At 47.7% G+C, this 24,082-nt stretch overlaps 1 protein-coding gene across 1 annotated transcript in view; it reads left to right on the top strand.

Moving 5' to 3' along the window:
* Positions 1-24,082, top strand: part of LOC106591129 (protein diaphanous homolog 3) — a 667,062-nt gene that overhangs the window by 140,757 nt on the left and 502,223 nt on the right. Inside the window, exon 5 of the mRNA XM_082963749.1 lies at positions 9,150-9,280. Within this exon, the coding sequence (XP_082819875.1) occupies positions 9,150-9,280 (131 nt within the window). The remainder of the gene's footprint in view (positions 1-9,149; positions 9,281-24,082) is intronic.

The raw sequence follows: 24,082 nt of genomic DNA, 5'->3' as shown, positions 1-24,082 counted from the left end.
AAAATATATTTATGAAGCACTTATGCAGCCCAGGTCGGGAGTGTGTTCTGTTCACTGGTAAACCGTGATCTATAGCGGTCTGTTCAGAGAAACGCTCCAATCAGAGAGAACGGAACAGAGCTGCTATCGCCTCCACTCCCACAGCAGAGATCCTCACCTCCTTCCTGCTCCAACACTAAACCATTCTGTTACTGCTCTAACCTCCTTCCTGCTCCAACACTAAACCATTCTGTTACTGCTCTAACCTCCTTCCTGCTCCAACACTAAACCATTCTGTCTTACTGCTCTAACCTCCTTCCTGCTCCAACACTAAACCATTCTGTTACTGCTCTAACCTCCTTCCTGCTCCAACACTAAACCATTCTGTCTTACTGCTCTAACCTCCTTCCTACTCCAACACTAAACCATTCTGGCTTACTGCTCTAACCTCCTTCCTGCTCCAACACTAAACCATTCTGTCTTCCTGCTCTAACCTCCTTCCTGCTCCAACACTAAACCATTCTGTCTTCCTGCTCTAACCTCCTTCCTGCTCCAACACTAAACCATTCTGTTACTGCTCTAACCTCCTTCCTGCTCCAACACTAAACCATTCTGTCTTCTGCTCTAACCTCCTTCCTGCTCCAACACTAAACCATTCTGTCTTACTGCTCTAACCTCCTTCCTGCTCCAACACTAAACCATTCTGTCTTACTGCTCTAACCTCCTTCCTGCTCCAACACTAAACCATTCTGTCTTACTGCTCTAACCTCCTTCCTGCTCCAACACTAAACCATTCTGTCTTACTGCTCTAACCTCCTTCCTGCTCCAACACTAAACCATTCTGTCTTACTGCTCTAACCTCCTTCCTGCTCCAACACTAAACCATTCTGTCTTCCTGCTCCAACACTAAACCATTCTCTCTTACTGCTCTAACCTCCTTCCTGCTCTAACACTAAACCATTCTCTCTTACTGCTCTAACCTCCCTGCCAGTGGTGGCCCTACTCCCTGCCAGTGGTGGCCCTACTCTCTGCCAGTGGTGGCCCTACTCTCTGCCAGTGGTGGCCCTACTCTCTGCCAGTGGTGGCCCTACTCTCTGCCAGTGGTGGCCCTACTCTCTGCCAGTGGTGGCCCTACTCTCTGCCAGTGGTGGCCCTACTCTCTGCCAGTGGTGGCCCTACTCCAGACCTGTATGAACATTTTTCCAACGGTCCATCAGTAAATCCTCCAAAGATCTTAAATACACATTTCACAGCTCTCCAGGGAGGCTGCCCCCGCTTTCCTCCCTAGGGTACACACCAATAATGCCCCCCTCTCTCTCCCATCTTATTGCCCCCTCTCTCCCCCGTCTTATTACCCCCTCTCTCCCCCGTCTTATTGCCCCCTCTCTCCCCCGTCTTATTACCCCCTCTCTCCCCCATCTTCCTGGCAGAACATCCTTCACCCCTCACACCATCACTTCCTGTCTCAGGGTCACACAGGTTCTTGTTTTTTTTTCATTTCGATGGAGAGATTTTCATTAATACTGATCCCTTAGGAAATCTACTACACACACACACACACACAGAGACACACACACACACACAGAGACACACACACACACACAGAGACACACACACACACAGAGACACACACACACACACAGAGACACACACACACACACAGAGACACACACACACACACAGAGACACACACACACACACACAGAGACACACACACACACACAGAGACACACACACACACACAGAGACACACACACACACACAGAGACACACACACACACACAGAGACACACACACACACACAGAGACACACACACACACACAGAGACACACACACACACACACACAGAGACACACACACACACACACACAGAGACACACACACACACACACACACAGAGACACACACACACACACACACAGAGACACACACACACACACACACAGAGACACACACACACACACACACACACACACACACACACACACACACACACAGAGACACACACACACACACACACACACACACACACACACAGAGACACACACACAGACAGAGACACACACACACACACAGACAGAGACACACACACACACACAGACAGAGACACACACACACACACAGACAGAGACACACACACACACAGAGACACACACACACACACAGACAGAGACACACACACACACAGAGACACACACACACACACACACACAGAGACACACACACAGACAGAGACACACACACACACACAGAGACACACACACACACACAGAGACACACACACACACACAGAGACACACACACACACACACACAGAGACACACACACACACACACACAGAGACACACACACACACAGAGACACACACACACACACACACAGAGACACACACACACACACACACAGAGACACACACACACACACACACAGAGACACACACACACACACACACAGAGACACACACACACACACACACACAGAGACACACACACACACACACACACAGAGACACACACACACACACACACACACACACACACAGAGACACACACACAGACAGAGACACACACACACACACAGACAGAGACACACACACACACACAGACAGAGACACACACACACACAGAGACACACACACACACACAGACAGAGACACACACACACACAGAGACACACACACACACACAGAGACACACACACACACAGAGACACACACACACACACAGACACACACACACACACAGACACACACACACACACAGACACACACACACACACACACAGAGAGACACACACACACACACACAGAGAGACACACACACACACACACACACAGAGACACACACACACACACACAGAGACACACACACACACACACACACACACACACAGAGACACACACACACACACACAGAGACACACACACACACACACACACACACACACAGAGACACACACACACACACACACAGAGACACACACACACACAGAGACACACACACACACACACACACACACACACACACACACACACACACACACACACACACACACACGCGCAGAGACACGCACACGCACAGAGACACTCCTGATATTTCCTAGAGGTCTTAAATCAGCACACTGTACCGATCGCGGAATGCAAACATTACAAGTTACAGTTCATAGAAGGAAATTAGCCAATTGAATAAATTAATTGCGCCCTAATCTATGGATTTACATGACTAGGCCAGGGGCGCAGGCATGGGTGGGCCTGGGAGGTCATAGGCCCACCCACTTGGAAGCCAGGCCCAGCCAATCAGAATGAGTTTTCCCCCACAAAAGGGGCTTATTAGAGACAGAAATACTCCTCAGCAATCCGCCCAGACGATCCCTCAGGTGAAGAAGACGGATGTGGAGGTTCTGGGCTGACGTGGTTACACGTGGTCTGCGGTTGTGAGGCCGGTTGGACGTACTGACAAATTCTCTAAAATGTTTTTGGAGGCAGCTTATGGTAGAGAAATGAACGTTAAATTCTCTGGCAACAGCTCTGGTGGACATTCCTGCAGTCAGCATGCCAATTGCACACTCCCTCAAATCTTGAGACATCTGTGGCATTGTGTTGTGATAAAACTGCACATTTTAGTGACCTTTTATTGGCCCCAGCACAAGGTGCTTTTTAATCAGCTTGTTGATATGCCACACCTGTCAGGTGGATGGATTATCTTGGCAAAGGAGAAATGCTCACTAACAGGGAAGTAGACATATTTGTGCACAACATTTTGAGAGAAATAAGCTTTCATCCGTATGGAAGATTTCTGGGATTTCTTTTATTTCAGCTCATAAAACATGGGACCAACACTTTACATGCTGCGTTTTATATTTTTGTTAAGTGTGTCGATCGTGCGTTCGAGAAAGTATTCAGACCCCTTCCCATTTTCCACATTTTATGTTCGTCTCATTCTAAAATGGATTAAATGCATGAAAAAAAATCACACTGACAAAGCAAAAACAGGTTTTTAGATATTTTTGCAAAGGAATCAAATATAAATACCTTATTTATGTAAGTATTCAGACACTTTGCTATGAGACTAGAAATTGAGCTCAGGTACATCCTGTTTACATTGATCATCCTTGAGATGTTTCTACAACTTGATTGGAGTCCACCTGTGGTAAATTTAAATTGATTGGACATGATTTGAAAGGAACACACCTGTCTATATAAGGTCCCACATTTGACAGTGCATGTCATAGCAAAAACCAAGCCATGAGGTTGAAGGAATTGTTTACGAAGATCTCTGAAACACCATTGTGTCGAGGCACAGATCTGGGGAAGGGGACCAACAAAATGTCTGCTGTCATTGAAGGTCCCCATGACCACAAGAGGCCTCCTTCATTATTAAATGGAACGAGTTTGAAGGCTCAAGAAGTCTCGAGGCTGTAATCGCTGCCAGAATGTCTTCAACAAAGTACTGTGTAAAGAGTCTGAATACTTATGTAAATGTGATATTTCCATTTTAGAATAAGGCTGTAACGTAATAAAGTGGGAAAAAATCTAAATACTTTCCGTATTGTTATTTATTTCTATATTTTAGTCTTAGGTGTCCCGAAAAAACTCTATAGCACAAAGATCCCTGAGAGAAGGAGGGAAAGCAAGAGAGACAGGGAGATGTTTTCTTTGTTCCAATCAGAAGAAAGAGAGACAAGGAAGTGTTGTCTTTGTTCCAATCAGAAATAGCAGACTGAACCTCTGGTCTCCATTGACCACCAGCCACACAGTCCGACTGATTCTGTCAGTCTCCATCCAACCCCATTATTCAACACCGTCCCCTCACTGATTCTGTCAGTCTCCATCCAACCCCATTATTCAACACCGTCCCCTCACTGATTCTGTCAGTCTCCATCCAACCCCATTATTCAACACCGTCCCCTCACTGATTCTGTCAGTCTCCATCCAACCCCATTATTCAACACCGTCCCCTCACTGATTCTGTCAGTCTCCATCCAACCCCATTATTCAACACCGTCCCCTCACTGATTCTGTCAGTCTCCATCCAACCCCATTATTCAACACCGTCCCCTCACTGATTCTGTCAGTCTCCATCCAACCCCATTATTCAACACCGTCCCCTCACTGATTCTGTCAGTCTCCATCCAACCCCATTATTCAACACCGTCCCCTCACTGATTCTGTCAGTCTCCATCCAACCCCATTATTCAACACCGTCCCCTCACTGATTCTGTCAGTCTCCATCCAACCCCATTATTCAACACCGTCCCCTCACTGATTCTGTGGATTCATTTTGAGGTACTCTGAAAATAAGACCGAACAGCAACAAACATCCAAGATGAAGGAAGAGGGGGGGAAAGGGTAATGCATCAATGCATTATTATATGAACGGTATGAACAAATAGTCATTAAAAAACGAACTAGAAACAGACAAATATTCTAACAGCTTGTGAAATAACTATTTGAATATCTAATGGGTATAACGTTTGCAGTGTGTTTTGTTCTGGAGGATATTTTTCCAACTCTTACTGATTGCATGTTGTTCCAATATGAAATGCCATTTTGTAAAATAATGTATTAATTACGCAGTAACTCTTGCTGAACACAACACCAATTTGCATCTGCTAACAGGACAGGGTTTCAGTAGTTTTTAACTGCTAACAGGACAGGGTTTCAGTAGTTTTTAACTGTTAACAGGACAGGGTTTCAGAGTAGTTTTAACTGCTAACAGGACAGGGTTTCAGTAGTTTTAACTGCTAACAGGACAGGGTTTCAGTAGTTTTTAACTGCTAACAGGACAGGGTTTCAGTAGTTTTTAACTGTTAACAGGACAGGGTTTCAGAGTAGTTTTAACTGCTAACAGGACAGGGTTTCAGTAGTTTTAACTGCTAACAGGACAGGGTTTCAGTAGTTTTTAACTGCTAACAGGACAGGGTTTCAGTAGTTTTTAACTGTTAACAGGACAGGGTTTCAGAGTAGTTTTAACTGCTAACAGGACAGGGTTTCAGTAGTTTTAACTGTTAACAGGACAGGGTTTCAGTAGTTTTTAACTGTTAACAGGACAGGGTTTCAGAGTAGTTTTAACTGCTAACAGGACAGGGTTTCAGTAGTTTTAACTGCTAACAGGACAGGGTTTCAGTAGTTTTAACTGCTAACAGGACAGGGTTTCAGTAGTTTTTAACTGTTAACAGGACAGGGTTTCAGTAGTTTTTAACTGTTAACAGGACAGGGTTTCAGTAGTTTTTAACTGCTAACAGGACAGGGTTTCAGTAGTTTTTAACTGCTAACAGGACAGGGTTTCAGTAGTTTTTAACTGTTAACAGGACAGGGTTTCAGTAGTTTTTAACTGCTAACAGGACAGGGTTTCAGTAGTTTTTAACTGTTAACAGGACAGGGTTTCAGTAGTTTTTAACTGCTAACAGGACAGGGTTTCAGTAGTTTTTAACTGCTAACAGGACAGGGTTTCAGTAGTTTTTAACTGCTAACAGGACAGGGTTTCAGTAGTTTTTAACTGCTAACAGGACAGGGTTTCAGTAGTTTTTAACTGCTAACAGGACAGGGTTTCAGTAGTTTTTAACTGCTAACAGGACAGGGTTTCAGTAGTTTTTAACTGCTAACAGGACAGGGTTTCAGTAGTTTTTAACTGTTAACAGGACAGGGTTTCAGTAGTTTTTAACTGCTAACAGGACAGGGTTTCAGTAGTTTTTAACTGCTAACAGGACAGGGTTTCAGTAGTTTTTAACTGCTAACAGGACAGGGTTTCAGTAGTTTTTAACTGCTAACAGGACAGGGTTTCAGTAGTTTTAACTGCTAACAGGACAGGGTTTCAGTAGTTTTTAACTGTTAACAGGACAGGGTTTCAGTAGTTTTTAACTGTTAACAGGACAGGGTTTCAGTAGTTTTTAACTGCTAACAGGACAGGGTTTCAGTAGTTTTTAACTGCTAACAGGACAGGGTTTCAGTAGTTTTTAACTGTTAACAGGACAGGGTTTCAGTAGTTTTTAACTGCTAACAGGACAGGGTTTCAGTAGTTTTTAACTGTTAACAGGACAGGGTTTCAGTAGTTTTTAACTGCTAACAGGACAGGGTTTCAGTAGTTTTTAACTGCTAACAGGACAGGGTTTCAGTAGTTTTTAACTGCTAACAGGACAGGGTTTCAGTAGTTTTAACTGCTAACAGGACAGGGTTTCAGTAGTTTTTAACTGCTAACAGGACAGGGTTTCAGTAGTTTTTAACTGCTAACAGGACAGGGTTTCAGTAGTTTTTAACTGCTAACAGGACAGGGTTTCAGTAGTTTTTAACTGCTAACAGGACAGGGTTTCAGTAGTTTTTAACTGTTAACAGGACAGGGTTTCAGTAGTTTTTAACTGCTAACAGGACAGGGTTTCAGTAGTTTTAACTGCTAACAGGACAGGGTTTCAGTAGTTTTTAACTGCTAACAGGACAGGGTTTCAGTAGTTTTTAACTGCTAACAGGACAGGGTTTCAGTAGTTTTTAACTGTTAACAGGACAGGGTTTCAGTAGTTTTTAACTGCTAACAGGACAGGGTTTCAGTAGTTTTTAACTGCTAACAGGACAGGGTTTCAGTAGTTTTTAACTGCTAACAGGACAGGGTTTCAGTAGTTTTTAACTGCTAACAGGACAGGGTTTCAGTAGTTTTAACTGCTAACAGGACAGGGTTTCAGTAGTTTTTAACTGTTAACAGGACAGGGTTTCAGTAGTTTTTAACTGTTAACAGGACAGGGTTTCAGTAGTTTTTAACTGCTAACAGGACAGGGTTTCAGTAGTTTTTAACTGCTAACAGGACAGGGTTTCAGTAGTTTTTAACTGTTAACAGGACAGGGTTTCAGTAGTTTTTAACTGCTAACAGGACAGGGTTTCAGTAGTTTTTAACTGTTAACAGGACAGGGTTTCAGTAGTTTTTAACTGCTAACAGGACAGGGTTTCAGTAGTTTTTAACTGCTAACAGGACAGGGTTTCAGTAGTTTTTAACTGCTAACAGGACAGGGTTTCAGTAGTTTTAACTGCTAACAGGACAGGGTTTCAGTAGTTTTTAACTGCTAACAGGACAGGGTTTCAGTAGTTTTTAACTGCTAACAGGACAGGGTTTCAGTAGTTTTTAACTGCTAACAGGACAGGGTTTCAGTAGTTTTTAACTGCTAACAGGACAGGGTTTCAGTAGTTTTTAACTGTTAACAGGACAGGGTTTCAGTAGTTTAACTGCTAACAGGACAGGGTTTCAGTAGTTTTTAACTGCTAACAGGACAGGGTTTCAGTAGTTTTTAACTGCTAACAGGACAGGGTTTCAGTAGTTTTTAACTGTTAACAGGACAGGGTTTCAGAGTAGTTTTTGTTTGTCATGCGGAATACACATACAGGGTAATACGTGTGATCTCTTAGCCTGCGTCCCTAATGGCCCGCTATTCACTATATAGTGTATATAATTCACCAGTGGACCAGAGACTGGTTTATAGTAGAGCACTGGGTAGGGAATAGGGTTCCAGTTGGGACGATCTCTTGGTGTTTCTGTGGCTTGGAGAGAGAAGATTTACATATTTAACGTTAGCATTTAACCTCTACAGGATCGGTATTGCTCCTGGGCTTGAATAATACATTATGGCTTTTCCCTTTCATTTCAAAGATGATACATTTTTTAAAATAAAGCTTGTTTTTTCATTGTACTTTCTTCTACCAGATCTAATGTGTTATATTCTCCTACATTAGATTCACATTTCCACAAACTTCAAAGTGTTTTCTTTCGAATGGGCAGTTAGATTTGGGTCATTTTAGGCGAAAATTGAAAATAAAGGATCCGATCCTTAAGTTAACACATTCCGGAGAAAATGTCATGCTCAATATTTTTTGAGGAACATTTTTTTTGTATGAATTGTTTCTGGGTGTTTTGTAAGTGTGTGTGTATGTGTGTTTGTGTTTTAATTTGGATAGTTTTTGTAGATTATGGGTTTGTCTGTGTCTGTTTGTCCTTGTGTCTGGTTGTTTGTGTGTTCTTTGAAAATCCTGTATTAATCCTGTGTCCTCTTCTCTCCTTTCCTCCCTCCTCTCCTCCCTCCTCTCCTCTCTCTCCTCTCTCCTTTCCTCCCTCCTCTCCTCCCTCCTTTCCTCCCTCCTCTCCTCTCTCCACTCCTTCCTCTCCTCCCTCCTCTCCTCTCCTCCCCCCTCCAGGGCAGTGTCTGTAGCAGTCATCAGATTTCCCCTCAGGAGTTCCTGGTGGAGCTGAAGTCAGGAGTGACTGAGGAACGCCTCATGGCCTGTCTGGACTCTCTCCGTGTCTCCCTCACCAGCAACCCTGTCAGGTAGGATAAACACACTTGTTCAACCCTGTCAGGTTCCTTATCTCACTACTCGTCTGGACTCTGGACTGACCTCATCTCAGTACTTCCTGGGTCTGGACGGGCCTGATCTCAGTACCTCCTGGGTCTGGACTGGCCTGATCTCAGTACTTCCTGGGTCTGGACTGACCTGATCTCAGTACTTCCTGGGTCTGGACTGACCTGATCTCAGTACCTCCTGGGTCTGGACTGGCCTGTGTCCTCCAACCACAGCTTGTATTTTAACTACTGTAGCCCACCTGTAAAGGCTAATAGCCCACTTTCTTTCCCCTTACAATGTCGTCTCCCCCCCCCCCATATGTCTCTGTACCTCCCGAGTGGCACAGCGGTCTAAGGCACTGCATCTCAGTGCTAGAGGCGTCACTACAGACCCTGGTTCGATCCCGGGCTGTATCACAACCGGCCGTGATCGGAGGTCCCATAGGGCGGTGCACAATTTGGCCCAGCGTCGTCCGCGTTAGGGGAGGGTTTGGCCCGGGGTAGGCCGTCATCGTAAAATAAGAATTTGTTTTCAATTGACTTGTCTAGTTAAATAAAAAAATTAAACTCCCCCTCTCTCCCCCCTTCTCCGCCAGCCTCCCCCTCCCTCCCCCATGGTGTCGGGGTTCAGAGCAGAGCAACACACCATGCTGGGACTCATTAATATGTATTACATCTCCAGCAGCACTTCCCCAGGTCTCCTCCTCTTCCCTCCCCTCCGCCTTTTTTAATTGTTTGATGCCTATCGTGAAGAGCGTCCCACTGCTTCCCCGCTCCTGTATCACAAACATGACACAACTCTCAGCAGGAGGGCCTCCGCCGCAGCCCGCCCAGCAACCGTAAATACGTTTTGGAATAATGAAATAATAGGTGATATTTTTCCTCCTGTTTGTTGCCGTTGGTTGCAGGCTCCTGGTACCTGTTTAATGCAGTGCACACAGAGAAGGAGAGCTGCAGGCAGTGGAAGGGGGAGTAGAGCACTATATTAAAATACATGTTGATCACCTTATAACACCACGCCTTTTAAATGGGGCTTTTTTATTTATTTACCTGTCTCCTTGCAGAGTCCTTGGGTTCTGTAACTGTCAGCGGTTCATTAATGGTTCTGACCTGTTACCCCGCTGTAGGGTTCTGACCTGTTACCCCACGCTGTAGGGTTCTGACCTGTTACCACGCTGTAGGGTTCTGACCTGTTACCACGCTGTAGGGTTCTGACCTGTTACCACGCTGTAGGGTTCTGACCTGTTACCCCACGCTGTAGGGTTCTGACCTGTTACCCCACGCTGTAGGGTTCTGACCTGTTACCCCACGCTGTAGGGTTCTGACCTGTTACCCCACGCTGTAGGGTTCTGACCTGTTACCCCACGCTGTAGGGTTCTGACCTGTTACCCCACGCTGTAGGGTTCTGACCTGTTACCACGCTGTAGGGTTCTGACCTGTTACCCCACGCTGTAGGGTTCTGACCTGTTACCCCACGCTGTAGGGTTCTGACCTGTTACCCCACGCTGTAGGGTTCTGACCTGTTACCCCACGCTGTAGGGTTCTGACCTGTTACCCCACGCTGTAGGGTTCTGACCTGTTACCCCACGCTGTAGGGTTCTGACCTGTTACCCCACGCTGTAGGGTTCTGACCTGTTACCCCACTGTAGGCACGATTTTTACGGCTCATTCTGATCCAGGTTTACATAATCTAGACTATGAGGCTCACAATGCTTCTTTAATAGAAATCTAAAAACAATATTTCTTTACTCATCTAAAATACCGTTACATTTTCTATTCCAAAGTGGCATTACTGTTGCTAAGTGACCGCAGGGAAATGTACTAATTTAAAAAGTTTAGATTGTGTATCAAAATGACCCTGAGAGAGAGAGAGAGGGAGTGTTTGATTGCAATACACATCATTGTGCTCCTGAGGTTTCTGTGCTGCTCTACCAAGGTGTCTCTTCAGTCTAGGACTGATGAGTATGCGTGCTCATAAACCTATTACCCCCCCAGTCAGTTGATTCCAACACATGCAGTTCACTACGTTTTCAATTTATTAAAGACTGTTGTCTATTATAGACCTTAAACATCAACTGCTAGAAGAGGGAGGGAGAGAGAGAGAGGGGGGAGAGACGGAAGGAGGATTGTAAACAGGTTTCACCGTGTCTGTAGTCTTTATTGGTGGAATTCGTAAAATGTCATGAATTCCATTAGTTAATGGATGGAAAGGCGGGAGAGGACTCTGTCGCTGTCTACCGAAGCGGACGGAACAATCATCCAACACCGTGTCCCTTCCAGTCTCCTTTTACGTCCCAAATGGCATCCTATCCCCTATGTAGTGCACTAGTTTTGACCAGGGCGATGTGGGAATAGGCTGCCATTTGGGACCCGGTCTTCTATACTGCGTCAGTCATTTATTATTATTCAGACACAGATCCAGTTTTACCTCTTTAGCCTAAAGTACACTTGATGAAAAGTAATGGAATTATTGAAACTTTTTATTCAGCCGTGGCATCGCATCGCACGAACGGGACGGACAAGATTCCGTTGTTCCTCTTTTTAAAGTGAAGATCTCTTTATTAGTCAATTGCACACAAGGTCCAATCTGAAATTTGACTTCCTCTTTTAACCCAACCAGCCTCTTGAGATTGGTTTGCATTAGAATATTGTTCCACCATGGCTAGTTATGCTAATAACATTAGATATTATTTGTTATTTTCACATTGTCTACAGTAAGATTTGTCCCTGCTATTTGCTCAGGCTGTACTGAAAAGACCACCCTTTCTGCTACGGCAGATCCTTCCCTTTAAAAGATATAGATATCCCTTTAAAAGATATAGATATCCCTGTAAAAGATATAGATATCCCTTTAAAAGATATAGATATCCCTTTTAGATATATCCCTTTAAAAGATATCCCTTTAAAAGATATAGATATCCCTTTAAAAGATATAGATATCCCTTTGAAAGATATAGATATCCCTTTGAAAGATATAGATATCCCTTTGAAAGATATAGATATCCCTTTAAAAGATATAGATATCCCTTTAAAAGATATAGATATCCCTTTAAAAGATATAGATATCCCTTTAAAAGATATAGATATCCCTTTAAAATATAAGATATCCCTTTTGAAAGATATAGATATCCCTTTAAAAGATATAGATATCCCTTTTGAAAGATATAGATATCCCTTTAAAAGATATAGATATCCCTTTGAAAGATATAGATATCCATTTGAAATATATAGATATCCCTTTAAAATATATAGATATCCCTTTTGAAAGATATAGATATCCCTTTAAAAGATATAGATATCCCTTTAAAAGATATAGATATCCCTTTTGAAAGATATAGATATCCCTTTAAAAGGTATAGCGTCCACTAGTACCATACGTTGTTTCTATTGTGATATTGTGGCGGGTTCCAGTGGAGGAGGAGGGAAGGAAAGAATCAATATTGTATTCAGCCCGGCGGTGGGCAGTTCATTACTTTAAATGGAGTGTGGATGTGTTGTTACCAGGCTGCTATTAGCTGTCATTAATCAGAGTTTCCTTTAGCACCTATGTGGGCACAGCACCGTGGAGGTCTGCTGGGAACAGTAGATACCTGGCTGGTTGATTAGACTGACAGAGACATGTCTAAATCATGTAGGACTCATTACTGCCCTTGCGGCCCCAATGAGGAGACGGAGCGGGGAGGAGACGGGGGAGGGCGGGGAGGAGACGGAGTGGGGAGGAGACGGAGGAGGGCGGGGAGGAGACGGAGGAGGGAGGAGACGGAGGAGGGCGGGGAGGAGACGGAGTGGGGAGGAGACGGAGGAGGGCGGGGAGGAGACGGAGGAGGGCGGGGAGGAGACGGAGGAGGGCGGGAGGAGACGGAGGAGGGAGGAGACGGAGGAGGGCGGGGAGGAGACGGAGTGGGGAGGAGACGGAGGAGGGCGGGGAGGAGACGGAGGAGGGCGGGGAGGAGACGGAGGAGGGCGGGGAGGAGACGGAGGAGGGAGGAGACGGAGGAGGGAGGAGACGGAGGAGGGCGGGGAGGAGACGGAGGGCGGGGAGGAGACGGAGGGCGGGAGGAGACGGAGGCGGGGAGGAGACGGAGGAGGGCGGGGAGGAGACGGAGGGCGGGGAGGAGACGGAGGGCGGGGAGGAGACGGAGGTCGGGGAGGAGACGGAGGAGGGCGGGGAGGAGACGGAGGAGGGAGGAGACGGAGGAGGGCGGGGAGGAGACGGAGTGGGGAGGAGACGGAGGAGGGCGGGGAGGAGACGGAGTGGGGAGGAGACGGAGGAGGGCGGGGAGGAGACGGAGGAGGGCGGGGAGGAGACGGAGGAGGGCGGGGAGGAGACGGAGGAGGGCGGGAGGAGACGGGGGGCGGGAGGAGACGGAGCGGGGAGGAGACGGAGGAGGGCGGGGAGGAGACGGAGTGGGGAGGAGACGGAGGAGGGCGGGGAGGAGACGGAGTGGGGAGGAGACGGAGGAGGGCGGGGAGGAGACGGAGGAGGGCGGGGAGGAGACGGAGGAGGGCGGGGAGGAGACGGAGTGGGGAGGAGACGGAGGAGGGCGGGGAGGAGACGGAGGAGGGCGGGGAGGAGACGGAGGAGGGCGGGGAGGAGACGGAGGAGGGCGGGGAGGAGACGGAGTGGGGAGGAGACGGAGGAGGGCGGGGAGGAGACGGAGGAGGGCGGGAGGAGACGGAGGGGGGAGGAGACGGAGGAGGGCGGGGAGGAGACGGAGTGAGGGCGGGGAGGAGACGGAGGAGGAGACGGAGGGGGGAGGAGACGGAGTGGGGGGGAGGAGGAGGGCGGGGAGGAGACGGGGGAGGGCGGGGAGGAGACGGAGGAGGGCGGGGAGGAGACGGAGTGGGGAGGAGACGGAGGAGGGCGGGGAGGAGCGGAGGAGGGCGGGGAGGAGACGGAGTGGGGAGGAGACGGAGGAGGGCGGGGAGGAGACGGAGTGGGGAGGAGACGGAGGAGGGCGGGGGAGGAGACGGAGGAGGGCGGGGAGGAGACGGAGGAGGGCGGGGAGGAGACGGGGGGGGGAGGAGACGGGAGTGGGGAGGAGACGGAGGAGGGCGGGGAGGAGGGCGGGGAGGAGACGGGGGGCGGGGAGGAGACGGAGTGGGGAGGAGACGGAGGAGGGCGGGGAGGAGACGGAGTGGGGAGGAGACGGAGGAGGGCGGGGAGGAGACGGAGGAGGGCGGGGAGGAGACGGAGGAGGGCGGGGAGGAGACGGAGGGGGAGGAGACGGAGTGAGGGCGGGGAGGAGACGGAGGGGGGAGGAGACGGAGGAGCGGGGAGGAGACGGAGGGGGAGGAGACGGAGGAGGGCGGGGAGGAGACGGAGGAGGGCGGGGAGGAGACGGAGGAGGGCGGGGAGGAGACGGAGGAGGGAGGAGACGGAGGAGGGCGGGGAGGAGACGGAGGGGGAGGAGACGGAGGAGGGCGGGGAGGAGACGGAGGAGGGCGGGGAGGAGACGGAGTGGGGAGGAGACGGAGGAGGGCGGGGAGGAGACGGAGTGGGGAGGAGACGGAGGAGGGCGGGGAGGAGACGGAGGAGGGCGGGGAGGAGACGGAGTGGGGAGGAGACGGAGGAGGCGGGGAGGAGACGGAGTGGGGAGGAGACGGAGGAGGGCGGGAGGAGACGGAGTGGGGAGGAGACGGAGGAGGGCGGGGAGGAGACGGAGGAGGGCGGGGAGGAGACGGAGGAGGGCGGGGAGGAGACGGAGTGGGGAGGAGACGGAGGAGGGCGGGGAGGAGACGGAGTGGGGAGGAGACGGAGGAGGGCGGGAGGAGACGGAGGAGGGCGGGAGGAGACGGGGGGCGGGGAGGAGACGGAGTGGGGAGGAGACGGAGGAGGGCGGGGAGGAGACGGAGTGGGGAGGAGACGGAGGAGGGCGGGAGGAGACGGAGGAGGGCGGGGAGGAGACGGAGCGGGGAGGAGACGGAGCGGGGAGGAGAGCTACAGGGAGGAGCGGGGAGGACAGCTACAGGAAGGAAAGTCATGATCCTAGGAGACTGTACTATTCATTAGTCCCATGTTGCCGTCCTGTATGAAGTCAAGTCTAAACTCACACAAGCCTCACAAGACTAAAGCTGAAGGTAGCCGGGTACCAGTTTAAAAAAGAAAATGAATGGAAGTTTACATACACTTAGGATGGAGTCATTAAAACAAATTTTTCAACCACTCCACACATTTCTTGTTAACAAACTATAGTTTTGGCAAGTCGGTTAGGACATCTACTTTGTGTTTGACACAAGTAATTTTTCCAACAATTGTTCACAGACAGATTATTTCACTTATAATTCACTGTATCACAATTCCAGTGGGTCAGAAGTTTACATACACTAAGTTGACTGTGCCTTTAAACAGCTTGGAAAATTCCAGAAAATTATGTCATGGCTTTAGAAGCTTCTGATAGGCTGGTTTGACATCATTTGAGTCAATTGGAGGTGTACCTGTGGATGCATTTCAAGGCCTACCTTCAAATTCAGTGCCTCTTTGCTTGACATCATGGGAAAATCAAAAGAAAATAAATTGTGGACCTCTACAAGTCTGGTTCATCCTTGGGAGTAATTTCCAAATGCCTGAAGGTACCACGTTCATCTGTACAAACAATAGTACGCAAGTATAAACACCATGGGACCACGCAGCCGTCATACCGCTCAGGAAGGAGACTCGTTCTGTTTCCTAGAGATGAACGTACTGTGGTGCGAAAAGTGCAAATCAATCCCAGAACAACTGCAAAGGACCTTGTGAAGATGCTGGAGGAATCACGTACAAAAGTATCTATATCCACAGTAAAACAAGTGCTATATCGACATAACCTGAAAGGCCGCTCAGCAAGGAAGAAGCCACTGCTCCAAAACCGCCATAAAAAAAGCCAGACTACGGTTTGCAACTGCACATGGGGACAAAGATCGTGCTTTTTGGAGAAATGTCAAGGAATTCTTAGTAGGATTAAATGTCAGTAATTGTGAAAAACTGAGTTTACATACACCTTCGCCAAATACATTTAAACTTCTGACTTCAGCTGTACATGGAGATAGTTTAGTGCCTAAAATAAGGGGTTAAATAGTTTCCTGATCTTTCTAATCTCAGATCTATATGACAGACACTTCAGAGTAGTGAAACGTTCTATTAGATCACACTGCGTTCCCTATCAGAAACAGAGCAGCCTTTTCCTTTTGATGATAATGGTTATATGATCCCTTAAAACAAACGGGGACAATCATGCTTGTTTACATTGGGGCTGGGTGATATGGCCAAAATATCATATCACCATATTAGTTGACGTTATTTGAGGTTGTAGAATAATGAAGGTTATAAATATGTATTGTAAGTAGTGCATGACCCTATAGTGACATCACATCCTGTTTTTAACGGGGCTTTGTCCATTCTGATTGTTTTATATTGTTCAATGAAACTTCCAATCAAAAGGTGGAATATAGGTGGGCACGTTGAATACAGTGTTTGACATGACGACAAATGAAAAAGCCAGGGAGTGGATATTGTGACAGGGTAGGAACCAAAGTGTTGGTCAGTTTTTTTTTGTTTTTTTTTCTCCCCCACTGGACCCTAATTAATCTTACATTAAATGTTGTCTTACTGTAGCTTTGATGTAGCTAAAATATTCATGCTTGGCTTTATTCTGTGTGATTTTAGAATCTACTGTTGCACAAACACCATGCACCAGCGCTGGTATCAGGCTTTATTGGCTAGCTATCTACGTTTGTGCTGACTAAGTACCATTAGCTAGCCAGCTAACTATCCATTAACATTAGCGGCAAACACGCTTTATTTTAGCCACAACTTGCTAAGAAAAGACAAACTAGCAGTTTGCAGACAGTAAGATAAACAAAATATTAGTGTGATTATGAAGCGCTAGTGGATTTCTATTAAAAAGCAAAGTGGAAAGCTGCATCGTTGTCGCAGACGGACCGTGCAGACTGTCGCTGCAGCATTGACCGTGCAGACTGACCGTGCAGACTGTCACTGCAGCATTGACCGTGCAGACGGACCGTGCAGACTGTCGCTGCAGCATTGACCGTGCAGACGGACCGTGCAGACTGTCGCTGCAGCATTGACCGTGCAGACGGACCGTGCAGACTGTCGCTGCAGCATTGACCGTGCAGACGGACCGTGCAGACTGTCGCTGCAGCATTGACCGTGCAGACTGACCGTGCAGACTGTCGCTGCAGCATTGACCGTGCAGACTGACCGTGCAGACTGTCGCTGCAGCATTGACCGTGCAGACTGACCGTGCAGACTGTCGCTGCAGCATTGACCGTGCAGACTGACCGTGCAGACTGTCGCTGCAGCATTGACCGTACAGACTGACCGTGCAGACTGTCGCTGCAGCATTGACCGTGCAGACTGACCGTGCAGACTGTCGCTGCAGCATTGACCGTGCAGACTGACCGTGCAGACTGTCGCTGCAGCATTGACCGTGCAGACTGACCGTGCAGACTGTCGCTGCAGCATTGACCGTGCAGACTGACCGTGCAGACTGTCCCTGCCGCATTGACTGTGCAGACTGACTGTGCAGACTGTCCCTGCTGCATTGACCGTGCAGACTGTCCCTGCCTCATTGACCGTGCAGACTGTCCCTGCCTCATTGACCGTGCAGACTGTCCCTGCCTCATTGACCGTGCAGACTGTCCCTGCCTCATTGACCGTGCAGACTGTCCCTGCCTCATTGACCGTGCAGACTGTCCCTGACGGTTGTTGTTGTTGACTTGTGGTTGCTCAGTGACAGGGCGGGGCTTGATATGTGTGGAAGGAGAGCGGGTGAGAGATGACTGGGTGAGAGACGACTGGAGTAGGAAATGGAGTAGACTATAAAACATGTAGGCTCAGCGTTAGTAAAAGCTCTTGGTCAGTTTACATAGTGTTGCCATCTCGCCACCATTCCACTCACACCACTCTCTGTTGTGATTTGGTTTTGCTCGTTATAGATGGAAGCAGACTGGCAGACTGCCAGATTCTGTGAAGCAAGGCTTCTGACCAGTGGTATTCCATTGTGAATTTCTTCTTCCTCATCTTCCTTAGTTAGTTAGATGTTTTGTGTGGCTTGTTAGTCTGAACTGTGTCTCGTAGCCTCAGGCCAGTTCAGTCTTTAATGCAAACGTCAAGACGTTTCCTGATGAATACTGGACTCCTACAACTACGCTTCTACTTATGTATGACTCTTAGACAGTTGGGCAGATTCTTCTCAGAATATTCAATAGGTTCGTCTGGTACTATTGATTTATATCTCAATCTGTTTACTGCAGTGTAACTTAAACACAACGTGAAAATGTTTTCCTATGAAATGCGTTTTAGCAACGTTAAAATATCGGGCTGACCCTATTTTAGTCGACTGGTCGATTAGTTTGGTCCATAGGCTGTTGATCGACCGAGAATTCTTCAGGTCGAGCAGTAGCATATGATGGTGTACGAGACCGCTGTCTGATTGGCTCCTGTCTGAGTGGACTGATCCATTGTGGAGGCCGTGGGGATGGCACAGTCCATCAGTCTAAGACCGCTGTCTGATTGGCTCCTGTCTGAGCGGACTGATCCATTGTGGAGGCCGTGGGGATGGCACAGTCCATCAGTCTAAGACCGCTGTCTGATTGGCTCCTGTCTGAGTGGACTGATCCATTGTGGAGGCCGTGGGGATGGCACAGTCCATCAGTCTAAGACATGTGCTACTGAAATTGTATATGCTTATATTACATAAGAACAATGGTGCAACACTAATAAAAACAATATTATTTTATAACAAATGCGCTTTCTCCAGCGTTGGATAGTGGTCGCTGTCCGCGGTTCTGAAACGCATGAGTTCGCTGTTGAATTGATGCCTTTTCCTAGAGACCGTGTTGCTATGAGCATATTATCAAAGTTAACCAGCATATTGGTGTTGAGAACAATGTGGTGGAGGAAGCAGCAGAATGAGATGAGGAAACTCTCTTTGCCTTATTGTCAAAGAAAAGTGAGAAGTTAGAAAATGTGAATTAGGTCTATAATCATCAGCCTTAACTGTTCAATGTGCCTGGCTTTATAAATCATCCATATAGATCTACAGAAATAAGACAGATCCTGCTTCTGTTGCCTGGTTGATTGTTTCTTTAATAGCCTCAAGCAACGACATGTCAATTAAACAACTTCACAAATCCGTCTGTTTTTAATCTTTTGCTTTGCTGTGATAAAGGCTTCGCATGTTTTCCCATTAGAACAGCCTTCCTGCTATTGTTTATCATCCATTTAGTGTTTACACTGTTCCAAATGGTCAGAAACATTCTATTTAGAATAATAACCCTCCTTTTTCCTTGACCTGCTTCTTATTGTTATTATTGTTATTATTATTATCATTATAATAATAATTAATGTTGTTATCATTAGTAGGCGTCGTATAGCAGCCTCGTTTAACCACCATTGAGCTGTAGGCCGTAGAGCACATCCTGTTTAGTCTGAATACCGTAACTAACTGAGGCCTATATTTCAATACTTATATGGGCTACTGTATCTATCAATCAGTCAGTCATTCGTTCATGTCATCACACAGCCTACGAGTCGTTCATGATGTGAAATGCAATCAAGCATTTTTTTTTTTTTAAATAACAAAGCGACCATTTTAATAATTAGCATTAACAAATAAATAGGCCTAAACCGTTCCATTTCGGAAATTGCATTCACAAATGAATCCGACTGTTTTTAGTCTTTGCTGTAATTAAGGCGTTACAAAAAAAACCCCGTTACAACAGAATCTCTGGTACGCTTATAATGAATTTAGTGTCGTTTGTATTGTTCCAAGCGATCAGAAAACGTCTATTGGTAATCTAACAGCACCTGTATTGTCCCAAGCGATCAGAAAACGTCTATTGGTAATCTAACAGCACCTGTATTGTTCCAAGCGATCAGAAAACGTCTATTGGTAATCTAACAGCACCTGTATTGTCCCAAGCGATCAGAAAACGTCTATAGGTAATCTAACAGCACCTGTATTGTTCCAAGCGATCAGAAAACGTCTATTGGTAATCTAACAGCACCTGTATTGTCCCAAGCGATCAGAAAACGTCTATTGGTAATCGAACAGCACCTGTTTAACACACAATATACAGTGGGGGGAAAAAGTATTTGATCCCCTGCTGATTTTGTCCGTTTGCCCACTGACAAAGAAATGATCAGTCTATAATTGTAATGGTAGGTTTATTTGAACAGTGAGAGACAGAATAACAACAAAAAAATCCAGAAAAACGCATGTCAAAAATGTTATAAATTGATTTGCATTTTAATGAGGGAAGTAAGGATTTGACCCCTCTGTTTCTTGTAGTTGGCCACCAGGTTTGCATACATCTCAGTAGGGATTTTGTCCCACTCCTCTTTGCAGATCTTCTCCAAGTCATTAAGGTTTTGAGGCTGACGTTTGGCAACTCGAACCTTCAGCTCCCTCCACAGATTTTCTATGGGATTAAGGTCTGGAGACTGGCTAGACCAATCCAGGACCTTAATGTGCTTCTTCTTGAGCCACTCCTTTGTTGCCTTGGCCGTGTGTTTTGGGTCATTGTCATGCTGGAATACCCATCCACGACCCATTTTCAATGCCCTGGCTGAGGGAAGGAGGTTCTCATCCAAGATTTGACAGTACATGGCCCTGTCAAATGATGCAGTGAAGTTGTCCTGTCCCCTTAGCAGAAAAACACCCCCAAAACATAATGTTTCCACCTCCATGTTTGACGGTGGAGATGGTGTTCTTAGGGTCATAGGCAGCATTCCTCCTCCTCCAAACACGGCGAGTTGAGTTGATGCCAAAGAGCTCCATTTTGGTCTCATCTGACCACAACACTTTCACCAGTTGTCCTCTGAATCATTCAGATGTTCATTGGCAAACTTCAGACGGGCATGTATATGTATTCTTGAGCAGGGGGACCTTGCGGGCGCTGCAGGATTTCTGTCCTTCACGGCGTAGTGTGTTACCAATTGTTTTCTTGGTGACAGTGGTCCCAGCTGCCTTGAGATCATTGACAAGATCCTCCCGTGTAGTTCTGGGCTGATTCCTCACCGTTCTCATGCTCATTGCAACTCCACGAGGTGAGATCTTGCATGGAGCCCCAGGCCGAGGGATATTGACAGTTCTTTTGTGTTTCTACCATTTGCGAATAATCGCCCCAAATGTTGTCACATTCTCACCAAGCTGCTTGGCGACGGTCTTGTAGCCCATTTCAGCCTTGTGTAGGTCTACAATCTTGTCCCTGACATCCTTGGAGAGCTCTTTGGTCTTGGCCATGGTGGAGAGTTTGGAATCTGATTGATTGCTTCTGTGTACAGGTGTCTTTTTTACAGGTAACAAACTGAGATTAGGAGCACTCCCTTTAAGAGTGTGCTCCTAATCTCAGCTCGTTACCTGTATAAAAGACACCTGGGAGCCAGAAATCTTTCTGATTGAGAGGGGGTCAAATACTTATTTCCCTCATTAAAATGCTAATCAATTTATAATATTTTTGACATGCGTTTTTCTGGATATTTTTGTTGTTATTCTGTCTCTCACTGTTCATATAAACCTACCATTAAAATTATAGACTGATCATTTCTTTGTCAGTGGGCAAACGTACAACATCAGCAGGGGATCAAATACTTTTTTCCCTCACTGTACTTGCAGAACTTGCTCCATACCTTTTTTTTCTTAATCTTCACAATTTTCCACATCTAGTCACATTTATTCCACACATCTGACTTCCCCTTTACCGCCTGAGTAACCAGTAAACATTCCTCAGTTTCCAGTTTATTTGTCACGTCCTCTGCATCCATTTTGTGGTCACGTTTTACAGTGTTCAGAGTTTGTTATAACCCATTTATTAATGTGATGATGATATGCTATAGGTCAGGCCCTGTTGGTGTGATTATGATATGCTATAGGTCAGGCCCTGTTGGTGTGATGATATGCTATAGGTCAGACACTGTTGGTGTGATGATGATATGCTTTAGGTCAGGCCCTGTTGGTGTGATTATGATATGCTAGTCACACAGTCACTAGCTGCAGCAGGGAGGAGTGAGACAACGGGTGGTAGTCACAGTCACTAGCTGCAGCAGGGAGGCGACAACGGGTGGTAGTCATAGTCACTAGCTGCAGCAGGGAGGAGAGACAACGGGTGGTAGTCACAGTCACTAGCTGCAGCAGGGAGGAGAGACAACGGGTGGTAGTCACACAGTCACTAGCTGCAGCAGGGAGGAGACAACGGGTGGTAGTCAGTCACTAGCTGCAGCAGGAAGGAGAGACAACGGGTGGTAGTCACAGTCACTAGCTGCAGCAGGGAGGAGACAACGGGTGGTAGTAACACAGTCACTAGCTGCAGCAGGGAGGAGACAACGGGTGGTCGTCACAGTCACTAGCTGCAGCAGCGGGGAGAGACAACGGGTGGTAGTCACACAGTCACTAGCTGCAGCAGGGAGGAGAGAGACAACGGGTGGGAGTCACAGTCACTAGCTGCAGCAGGGAGGAGAGACAACGGGTGGGAGTCACAGTCACTAGCTGCAGCAGGGAGGAGTGAGACAACGGGTGGTAGTCACACAGTCACTAGCTGCAGCAGGGAGGAGAGACAACGGGTGGTAGTCACACAGTCACTAGCTGCAGCAGGGAGGAGACAACGGGCGGTAGTCACAGTCACTAGCTGCAGCAGGGAGGAGAAACAACGGGTGGTAGTCACAGTCACTAGCTGCAGCAGGGAGGAGAGACAACGGGTGGTAGTCACACAGTCACTAGCTGCAGCAGGGAGGAGTGAGACAACGGGTGGTAGTCACACAGTCACTAGCTGCAGCAGGGAGGAGTGAGACAACGGGTGGTAGTCACACAGTCACTAGCTGCAGCAGGGAGGAGAGACAACGGGTGGTAGTCCCACAGTCTCTAGCTGCAGCAGGGAGGAGAGACAACGGGTGGTAGTCACACAGTCACTAGCTGCAGCAGGGAGGAGACAACGGGTGGTCGTCACAGTCACTAGCTGCAGCAGGGAGGGGACAACGGGTGTTAGTGACAGTCACTAGCTGCAGCAGAGAGGAGAGACAACGGGTGGTACACACAGTCACTAGCTGCAGCAGGGAGGAGAAACAACGGGTGGTAGTCACAGTCACTAGCTGCAGCAGGGAGGAGAGACAACGGGTGGTAGTCACAGTCACTAGCTGCAGCAGGGAGGAGACAACGGGTGGTAGTGACAGTCACTAGCTGCAGCAGAGAGGAGAGACAACGGGTGGTACACACAGTCACTAGCTGCAGCAGGGAGGAGAAACAACGGGTGGTAGTCACAGTCACTAGCTGCAGCAGGGAGGAGAGACAACGGGTGGTAGTCACAGTCACTAGCTGCAGCAGGGAGGAGAGACAACGGGTGGTAGTAACACAGTCACTAGCTGCAGCAGGGAGGAGTGAGACAACGGGTGGTAGTCACAGTCACTAGCTGCAGCAGGGAGGAGTGAGACAACGGGTGGTAGTCACAGTCACTAGCTGCAGCAGGGAGGAGACAACGGGTGGTAGTCACAGTCACTAGCTGCAGCAGGGAGGAGTGAGACAACGGGTGGTAGTCACAGTCACTAGCTGCAGCAGGGAGGAGAGAGACAACGGGTGGTAGTCACACAGTCACTAGCTGCAGCAGGGAGGAGAGACAACGGGTGGTAGTCACACAGTCACTAGCTGCAGCAGGGAGGAAAGACAACGGGTGGTCGTCACTGTCACTAGCTGCAGCAGGGAGGAGAGACAACGGGTGGTAGTCACACAGTCACTAGCTGCAGCAGGGAGGAGAGACAACGGGTGGTAGTCACACAGTCACTAGCTGCAGCAG

The sequence above is a fragment of the Salmo salar genome, chromosome 17 (genome assembly GCF_965601325.2).
Source record: "Salmo salar chromosome 17, fSalSal1, whole genome shotgun sequence".
Taxonomy (NCBI): Eukaryota; Metazoa; Chordata; class Actinopteri; order Salmoniformes; family Salmonidae; genus Salmo; species Salmo salar.
The sequence above is the reverse complement of the archived record's forward strand: the minus strand, read 5'-3'. Positions and strand labels throughout refer to the sequence as shown.